At 37.3% G+C, this 10743-nt stretch overlaps 1 protein-coding gene across 1 annotated transcript in view; it reads right to left on the bottom strand.

Annotated features, from left to right (window-relative positions):
* ccdc18 (coiled-coil domain containing 18) overlaps window positions 1–10743 on the bottom strand; it is a 26185-nt gene that overhangs the window by 11341 nt on the left and 4101 nt on the right. Inside the window, 8 exon segments of the mRNA XM_016502226.1 lie at window positions 2469–2636; window positions 2743–2859; window positions 4008–4085; window positions 5019–5154; window positions 5156–5349; window positions 8340–8557; window positions 8695–8782; window positions 10174–10462. Of these exon segments, the coding sequence (XP_016357712.1) occupies window positions 2469–2636; window positions 2743–2859; window positions 4008–4085; window positions 5019–5154; window positions 5156–5349; window positions 8340–8557; window positions 8695–8782; window positions 10174–10462 (1288 nt within the window).

The following is a 10743-nucleotide window of genomic DNA, read 5'->3' as shown; positions in this document are numbered from 1 at the left end:
CAGATGTTTGTAATTACTGGATAGCCATTTTTAAAAATCATTTACTGATTTTTATCAGTTCATTAAGAAGAATCAACTGAAAACATCTAACTAAAAAGAAAAAATTGCACACAAATCAGACTCAATACAAGAGCAATATGTAGAGCAGGAATAAATAAAGTATAATCACTACTGAGATTACTGACTTAAGATTTTAAAGTTCTCATAAAAGTACACCCCCAAAACAAAATCAAGACTTTGTAAAAGAGCATAATAGGACCCCTTTAAAATTTTGTTGCTTTTAGTATGAATATCTTAGCCTTAAGGATATCTCTAAGCTAGAGCTACAGTGTAAATATTTTTTACTCTGGGGTGAATGAAGTCTGGTTTCAAATCAGTGTCACACAAACATCCACAGTGTACACGGTGTGCTTAAATCCGGAGACAGGACTGCACAGAGCGGATCACATACACGAGGTTGCACAGACCACAACATGTATCTGACCCATTTAAATTCTACACAGAATGCTGAATTTTAAAGCTCTACTGAGGAGAGCAAACATTGTAAACTGTTAGACAGCCTCAGCATTATAAACAACACTGATGAGTAGACTAGTTAACGCTGGGGCCATACATAATAACCATTACTAAAAATCCAGTTTTTTCTGCAGTAGCAATTTCACATTAAATCTAAAGGGAGATCTAAACGAGAGCGACAAACACAGGTCTATGCAGAAATCAAACGATAAAGATGCTCCGCAGATAACCAGACGAAGTTGTGGAAAAACACCGTCTTTGCATTGCCTTCCTTTTGATCCCAACATTAGGAAAGTGTGGATGAACTTTATTTTTAATGAAGTTCCAGAATGCGTCAGTAAGAACTAGTGGTCGACCGATATGGGTTTGTTGACAGCCGATGCCGATATCTTGGAAAGCAGGGTGGCCGATGGCCGATACAATTTTATTTATTTTAATTTATATTTAAGAAATTTGAAATAATTTGAAAATGGATTAAAAATAATTGTGTCAAATAAACATTTATACTTTAGAAGACAAAGCATTTTTCACAAATAAATAAATATTTAATAAAAATCTAATTAAAAAGGAAATAAACACGGTAACCAACAGGGCACTCAGTATTCTGGGAAGTTTGTGTGAATCATTTTTTTTTTTTTTCAAATAAAGCCAAGGTAACACTCATTTTACATACAGCACGCAATGAAAATGACATGAATATGACAGTGGGCAACTGCATAAAGCGCAGCATAATTTGAAATCACTAGTTTAAAGTTTGTCGATCGCGCGTCTCCAGTGAAGCTGAACTCTCCTCCTGTCAGCATTCAATTTGCACGGATCGACCGTCACCCAGAGAACATGCGATCATGCAGGATACAAATGCACACTTCACAAGATCTTAACTAGATTCGACTAAGTCTGCAAGGTTTGTGAAATTAAATGTTAATCAGTCATTCAAAGATTTGTTTAAATGATATAAATGCGTGTTTGCTGAATGCTGACGGCAAATGAGAAAGAATTATAATGTTTGCCTTTCTATTACTAATAATATTAAAGCAATCGTTATAATACTTTTTTGTATACATTTTAATTATTTTGTTTAACAGTTCTATCTGATTATTAGATAGACTTATATCCATATTAGACAGAACTGAACGACGACAGCGAACAAGAGGGAGAATGTGAGCGGTGTGCGCTGCGGCTGCCGTTCTCAGCGCCGGCAAAATAAAAGTCCGCCACACCGTCAAAATAAAAGTCCCGCCTCGAACACATCGGCTAAACAGCAAAACTTATCAGCCGATGCCGATATTGATATTTGAAAAATGCCAAATATCGGCCGATATATTGGCCTTGGCGATATATCGGTCGACCACTAGTAAGAACTCAGTAAGTGGTTCACGTCATTTCACCGTGGATTCGTTTACAAACAAAGCACAATTCAACACGGGACTTTCAGAAAGATTGAAACTAAAAGACGATGATGTGCCGACTATATTGGATTCTACAGTAATGTCGCACCACACAAGTGTGTGTAACTGTGGTCACTATTGCTTTGTCTGTTATTACAGATCATTTGATATGTACTGAGTATTTACGTGTTTTTGACCTAAATGACAGCAGCGTCCATCTATGAAAGACGTACTGTCAAACTTACACAACTGTTAGCCAATCATGGCAGTGGGTATTTACTTCCGAGTCTACAATTCGCCACACCTATTCAAAGAGTGTTCTGAAGAGGGGGGTTAAAAGCATGACCATGAAAATAACCTATTACTTCTAAATTATTGTGTTTTTTTCTGATGTAAAAATCTTGATAACATTATAAAGGGACCTCAGAGTACAAAATAATAAAAAGGCAGTTCATGACCACCATTAATAATTTTCCACAACTTTCTTAGGCCTGAAAAACACCATTTTTAAATTCACTGATATTTCCTGGTTTTCAAGAGCCATGGGAACCCTGGTGTATGTACCTGGCTCTGCAGCTGACTCTGGCTCTCCTCCAGCTGTGCGATGCGTAACGTGCTCTCCTGCAACATGGTGTGCTGGTTCTGGATAGAGTGCTGCAGCTGTAGGTTCTCCTCACTGGAGCTCTGATAAGCTACACATTTCCTCTTCAGCTCTTCCTGCAGCTGTGACAGCTGATAAACATTCTACACTGAGTGATACATTAGCCAACAGGAGCTACTAACTGTCATTCAAATAATGTTCCCCAGGAAGAGGAAGTGCCTAGCCCTAGTGACCGACCTCACTGTTCTTCAGCTCCAGTTGTCTATCATGATGTTTCTTTACCTCCTCCATCTGCTGGAGGTAATGACTCAGCTCCTCTTTACAGGAGGACAGTTTGGTCTGCAGGTTCCTAACCTAGAAAGAAACAAAACAGAAATTACAACCATGTCCTAACCAAGTATGGTGCAATAAAGCAATAAATCTCATGAGTTTTTGTCCTATATAATAATCAGTGTATGCACTTACTGGCTACACTACTTTCTGCTTTGAGGACTGAATGATTACTTGACACTAGAAACAGGATTGGGCAACCCTACTCCACAATAAGGTCCCATTAGTTAACATTCCTTAATGAATATGTTAACAATGAGCAATACATTTGCTACAGTATTTATTTAAAATTAGTTAATTAATAAAAATACAACTGTTCATTGTTAATTCATGTTTATTTGGTACCATTAAATAATATTAACAGATACAACTTTTAATAATGTGTTAGCAAATGTTGACGTATATCCACCTTTTTCCTGAATGCGGAAGTTTCACCTGACTGGAACTGCTTTACATGGTGTACGTTTTTATGTGGTGTTTCTAGTCGAATTAACATATTTTCCGAGCTGATAATATAATGTTAAACCTATGAAAATGGTTTTAAAAAGCACATGGCGCCATAGTTTTAAACACTTCACAGAGTCACCGTCATTTTGTAGTAACTCACCTGTCATAGTTTAATGTGTGGATAGATGACATGAAGCAGCCCAATGTAAGCTGCATTGAAAACAGATGAGGGCACATATAGTTCGTGGGCTTTTGTCCACAAACTGATAAGAGCACACATTATTTTAACACCGTTTCAATTTAATTAAGTCAATCTTTTCTACCCTGTTTTAACATGGATTTCTATGGAGACCGGAACACGAAAGCACCCAAATGGAAGTTAGAATCCATCATGTCGGCACTCATCGGTTACTCAGGAAAAAGGTAGATATAATCAAGATGTAAACTGAGACTTTTTTTTACCTCAATAACTATGAATCATGGTTAGGTAATTTTAAATATCAACACTGCCAGGTTCTGTTAATAAAAATGTAGCTTTGTAATAATTACAGCAGAAATAAGGAAATATCTTTGAATATCGTGTTGGACAATGGGGGTGTGACAATGGGTGAGACAAAAAGGGTGATAACCATTGCTTTAGACAAAGAAATGCAATGCCATACTATCCTGTTCTGTTCACAGTGTTGAGTAGACAAATAAAGTAAAAAACAGTTAGTCAGTCTCACCACTGAAGCAGAGTCAGCAGCTTGTTCTTCAACATTTCTAAGTGCCTCTTCACTGCTTTTAGATTTTGCCTCAAAATCCTGTCCAAGGAACGAAGACATACTCCGTGAGAGATTTACACAAACTCACATCATTCACAGTTAACGTGTTGCAGTGCAGTCCAAAAGCCTGAGTAAAGTAAAACATTTTGTATTGAATCATTTATTACATTTTTTCTTTCATTAGAAATTAATGTAAAGTGTAAACCCTGCAAACAGCATATTGTGCTTGAATGGAAGCAAGAACATCTGAATGTCTACAGACATTCACATGATCAATATCACACATTTCATTTGATTACTGACCAAGCAATAGTCACATTTCCTCTTACTTTAAAGGTAGGGTGGGCCAGTGGTTTTCAAACTCTGGGTTGAGAATGAAAAATGAAACTTTTATAACGAAACAAACACAAACAACAAAACGAAAGTACTCTGCAGCCACCTCACAGCAGACTCCAATGTGTATTTGTGTTTACGCCCTGGAGAGCATCAAAGGTTTGTATTTACGTGTTTTTGCAGCATTGAACATTTTAGCCAATCACAGATATATCTGTTGATTTGTGGAACACAATGGCCAATCAGAAGTGTTTCAGTTAGTCAGAATCCACGCACCGCTCAAAACACTGGAGTTTTTTTGTTCAGTCCGGACTCCGGAGTTCTGCAAGCTTGCAAATCCCCTCATTAAAATGTTGTCTATCTCTGTTTATTTTGGAAAATGTTCCAATTTTACATCTGCTCTGTAAAGGAATCTTTTTATTTTTCCATACTGGCTTAACACCATCTGGTTTAGCCTGCTAGTACAGCAGCCACGCCTCAAACTCTCGCTATTTGCTGAGCATAGGTAGGCAAATAAGGCAGGTAGAACAGCGTATCAGTGCATCTGGATCAATTCGGATTCAGATTTTTAATGTAGTCTCAGACTTTGGAAGGCCACTGTATTCATGGAATGAGTATGCATAAAAAGCGAGATCTGACCTCAGTGAGCTTATCTACAACGGCCTGTAGAAGAGTAGCTCTCTGCTGTGACTGCTGCTTCTCTGTGTGAAGATCAGTCACATTTTGTTCTAGTTCCTCAAGTTCAGTCTGTTTCTGAGCCAGAGACAACCGTAGCTGAAACACACACACACACCAGAAACAGAGTATAGATTTGCAGTTTTATCTTGAAATCATTACATGCTTTGTATGTATATGTTACCAGAAGGTCTTGTTCAAGCTGGCTGGTCTTCATTACAGCCTGTGAATAAGCAGCACTCTTCTCCTGCACCTGTTTCTCCAGGACAGTCACACGCAAACTCTTCTTTTTTAGCTAATGAACAGAACATTGCTCAGTTAGATTAATACACTTCTAGAAAATTCAAAACAATAGGTAATTGGAGGGGAATACTTGAAAGGTAAACTATTGTTTAAATTTAGGGGTTGGTAAGATTTTTTAAACGTCTCATGTTCACAAAGGCTGCGTTTATTTGATCAAAGTTACAGTAAAAGCAGTAATACTGTGAACTATTATTACAATAAAAAAATAAAAGTTAAAAATAGAAATAAAGTTTTTCTTATATCCTTTTTAGTGTATCCCTGTTTTTATTCCAAAGTCCCTTTTCTCCACATTGGATAATTCTAATTCTCAATTAGTATGGAATCGTAAGACTTCAGGGACCTAAAAAAACAAATGCAAAGAATATGGATGGTTTGGCTCTCTACAATTTTCTATTGTATTATTGGGCTGTGAATAAACGCTCTACACTACACTGGATTCATTAGAACAATAGACAATTATGGCTTCCAAATCATCCCTGTCTTCTGCCATAGATGTTAATCCTTCCTTCCCCTCCTCTATTCTGGATGGTGCATATATGCCTATTGGAGGGATCAAGGTCTCCTTTCTAACATTTTTTCGCTAAAGGCTGAATATGGTTATAGTTAAAAAATTATAGTTAATTTCGGAATATGGGAGTTTTGGACAAGGGCCTCTCCTCATCTATTTGCACAAATAATTATAATAATAATAATAATTCCTTACATTTATATAGCGCTTTTCTGAGCACTCAAAGCGCTTTACATAGATGGGGGAATCTCCTCAACCACCACCAGTGTGCAGCATCCACCTGGATGATGCGACGGCAGCCATATTGCGCCAGAACGCCCACCACACACCAGCTTATTGGTGGAGAGGAGACAGAGAGATGAAGCCAATCAGTAGATATGGGGATGGTTAGGAGGCCATGATGGACAGAGGCCAATGGGCGAATTTGGCCAGGATGAAGGTAGTTCATAAGAGTTCACTGGTTCAAATACAGACTTGGATTGATCCAACTAGTGACCCACTTAAGAGTGATAGGTGTCACTTGGGACAACCAAACTAACTCTACAAACTAACCTTTTGGATATATACAGTTATGATCCACTGTATATATCCATGGAGGAGACATACTTTGCAGTATATGGAAAATGTTAAGAGGGATCATACAAAATGCATGTTATTTTTTATTTAGTACTGACCTGAATAAGATATTTCACATAAGATGTTTACATATAGTCCACAAGAGAAAATTATAGTTAAATTTATAAATGACTCCGTTCAAAAGTTTACATACGCTTGATTCTTAATACTGTGTTGTTATCTGGATTATCCACAGATATTATTTTTATTTTTTTATTTTTTTGTGATAGTTGTTTATGAGTCCCTTATTTGTCCTCAACAGTTAAAAAAAAATTTGCCAGGAAGGATAAGGAGAGAGTAATTGTCTGTGGCCACCACCTGCAAAACTATTCTTTTTAGTCCTGCTGTTACCTCTCTAACACTCTTGTTGTCACTTTCATTTGCACCAAAGCAGGAGAAACTGATTCACACCACGGTTTTGTGCAGCCTGTAAGTGAACAACGGCTCTGTGTAGTAAATGTTGCTCCATGTGAAAGCACGCACGTAATGGATATTTACCACTGATTACAGAACCGGCTTTACTGACAAGATGCACATTACATATGGCATGCGATTTATCGTGCAGCCCTAATCACACTCACTTATGCTTCCTAACTGGACAGATTGATATCCCTGAAGCTCACTGCTGCCCTGATCCAGGTCTGGCAGGAGACCCCCCAGAACACAATCCGCCATCTCATCAGGAGCATGCCCAGACGTACGAAGTGCATACAGTCACGTGGGGGCCATGAACACTACTGACTTACATTATGAAACGCTGTCATGGAATTCAAGTTCGATCAGCCTATAATTACATTTTGTTTTACTTTGATTTTCTGTGATATTGAATCTAGCCCTCAATCTGTTGATTTGGCTTCCACTGACTACCGTCACATTCTATTCTCAAGAGATACAAGTGTTCCCTTATGTTTTTTGTGCAGTATATTATATATCTATCTATATCTATATGTGTGTGTGTGTGTGTGTGTGTACACATTTATATATGTATATAAGTACTAATAATATTATTCTTACAATTTCAGTAATTTGTAAAGTCTCTTTTCCTTTGTAATGTTGCTTTGTTTTCTAAAATGTTTCAATAATTCATAAGATTACTATGTAATATAATACCAATTTAATCAATTTCATGCATCCTTACTGAATTTGGCATAAAACGAAGTTGTGTTCGCATTTTGATTTCATGGTGACTTTAAACGTACTCTTCCCAAACTTTTGAACAGTAGTACATGCCATTCCTTAAGTTTAATTAGTTAATATTTAATGAATAATGAAATACTTTCTGCACTGGTAGTGAAATTTCACTTCTATAATACTACATACAGTCAAATGTTATAAATACAGATTACAGGTTACATCATTTTTTATTTTAAATTAATTACTTGACTTAACTACTTAAAAACAACTGTCTATTGTTATATACCTGTACATACAATTGTCGATTTGTATATTTTTATTCCTTATTTACTTGTTCTATTTTTTATTTTGTATTTATTTTTATTTTTTATTATCTGTGTTTTTTGTTCTGTCACTGTCATTCTGTTACACTGTGGAAGCTTCTGTCACGAAAACAAATTCCTCGTATGTGTAAACATACCTGGCAATAAAGCTCATTCTGATTCTGATTCTGATTAACTATATTATCAAGCAAGAATCATTGTCACATGTGAAATGTTTCCAAAAGCAGTGCATAAACATACAAACAAACTTCAAGCATTTGTGATTATTTTTTCACTGCTTCAAGTTCACATTTTTTACATGCAGCCAGCAAAGACAATTAAAAACAAAAATGTTCATGGTACCAACGAAACTACTATGACACTGTTCTGGTACAGGAAACACTGATTTGAAGGGTCACTAACCTCTTTCTCCAAGGAGGTGGCCTGTGTAGCCTTGTCCAGTAGCTGGTTGTGGAGCTGCTGGTAGTGAGACGATCTCTCTGTGATGGAGTTCTGCAGCGAGGAGATCTCCTCCTGGGCTCTAGTCAGGCTCTCTTGTAGGCCCTGTGCGGCACTGGCATGCCGGGTCTTCTCCCTCTCAACCATCTGAAGCACCGCCAACAGTTTCTGATAACGTTCACCTATATGAACAGGGGGAGAGATTAAAGTAACAGTTTGTCCAGTAAAACAATACAAAATACAAAAAACTGCATGAATAAATGAAAGTGGACAGTCTCAGGAAGGCAGCAGTATCCTGTGCTGAGAGTTATATGCTCACCAGGTTTGTTTTTGAGAGATTCAGTGGTGCTTGTGTAAGACAAGTCGGGCAGCAAACAAGGGTTCACACACAGTGCACCCTCCTGATTCTGAAACACAAGTCATTCCACACAGTCATGAAGAGAACTGTTTTTGCCCATAAAACTAAAATCAGTGAAGTCAAATTATGTTTTACACACCATAACTTTCAAAAACTGAAAAAAAATATAGACATACAGGTTTGGGACTACATGAGGGTAAGTAAAGGCCCATTCACACAAAGAATGATAACTATAACAATATAGTTTTGACAAAGCAGAAAAGAGCAGAAGAGAGTCCACACCACAACTACAACCATAAAAACACAGAAGACTGTTGGTGGAATCACTTTCAGAAAGATTTTTTTTCAGCCGATGAATGATAAAAACATTGACAGCCATTCAGAATCCATTCTGCTTTAAAGTGACCAAGCATAGTGACATAGAACACTATCATCCGTTGGTGTAGACACTAATATAGCTATCGCTACAGTTATCGTTCTTGGTGTAAACAGGCCTTAAAGAGCAGGTCATATGGGTTTTTGAAAAATATCTCTTTTGCAGTTTATAACGTAGCTATCCTTTAATGAAAACAATCTGCAAAGTTGTTAATCAAAAAAGTGCATGATAAATAAAGATTAAACTGTCGTTGTTCTAATTACTTCGTTTAATAATAAAGAATGTAGTGTAGTGCACAGACTTTATAATCATTGTGAAATTGCTGTTTATTTTGCTGCACCAGCAGTTATAGGGTTAATGCGGGAGAGACGAGCGAGTTAGTTAGGCTGGTGCACCTGTGATACAGCTGTTCTGCGATCTGATTAAAAGTTAAGACACAGAGCGTCTTTTGTCTGTCGTTCTTCAAGCATTACAGTAGACATATTTTGGTTTACAAACTGTATTGTTTCACCAGTTAGTCACATTAGCACTCGGCTAACGTATCCACCATTATTGTTTTAAGTGTTCACAGTTTAGCAGCTAAACTTTAGCTGTGGGCACGATTAGCTAGCATTAGTGTTTTTGTATTTTATGTCATTATTATAAAAACGGATTGGAGCACTATATTATTGTTTTATGCAAAGGTGCTTTGTCAATGGTAGCGCTCGCTAACTTGCTCAAGGACTCCTCTCTGTGCCAAACACAACAGGCTTGGCCAGCTGACCAATCAGAGCAGAGTAGGCTTAGGGAGGGGTTTGCTCCGAACTTGCTTGGAACGAATCGTTTAGAAATCATTGGCAAATGACTCTAATATTAAATGCATATTCTGAGAAAATTACAATGTTTTCTGACCTTAGATGCATTTAAACCTGTTGTAGGGGACTCTAACACAATTTAAAATACCATATGACCTGCTCTTTGCTCATTTTTAGGTGAATTATCCCTTTAAATGTGCACAAAGCAATACAAATTTTCAAATGTAATTACTTTTATGTAGGATGTGTGTGTGTGGGTTTAATGAGCACCTCTCTCAGATGTAGTAATTCCAATATGCTCTCTAGGCTGGTCAGCTCAGTTCTGTCCTGTTCTTTCTCTCTGTGGGCATGAGCCACCCTCTGCTCCTGACATGCCGTGAGGAGCCGCAGGTCCTCGTTCTCTTTCCTCAGCCCTGCCATCTCCTGCAGCCGAACCTCCTTCTCAGCTAGCTCCCTCTGCAGCTGTTTCAGCTGATCTGAGAGCTGCTGAGCCTGAGACTGCAGCTGCACATGCTCAGTGGAGAGAGACTCAGAGCGGCTGTGAACCTCCTTCAGCTCACTGATCAGAGAACAGAAACGGCAGTAACTAGCATGAGCAGTTTCCCTTTTCCAACTGGTCAAATAATCGGTTCATTTACTGATTAACATATTAGATGATATGCGTATCAGTTGCAATGACATCAATGGAACTTTCACTTTGTTTAAACATAAATGTATTAAAATTGTGAAAAAAAATTCCCAATAGGATACAAAACAATACAAAAAAAAATAAAAAATTCTAAATATATTTTCTGGAAACAAATCTTAATATTTTATGCAATTTTGTTTATTTATATTTAT

Source organism: Sinocyclocheilus anshuiensis, unplaced genomic scaffold (assembly GCF_001515605.1).
Source record: "Sinocyclocheilus anshuiensis isolate Anshui unplaced genomic scaffold, SAMN03320099.WGS_v1.1 scaffold718, whole genome shotgun sequence".
NCBI classification, from domain to species: domain Eukaryota; kingdom Metazoa; phylum Chordata; class Actinopteri; order Cypriniformes; family Cyprinidae; genus Sinocyclocheilus; species Sinocyclocheilus anshuiensis.
The sequence above is the reverse complement of the archived record's forward strand: the minus strand, read 5'-3'. Positions and strand labels throughout refer to the sequence as shown.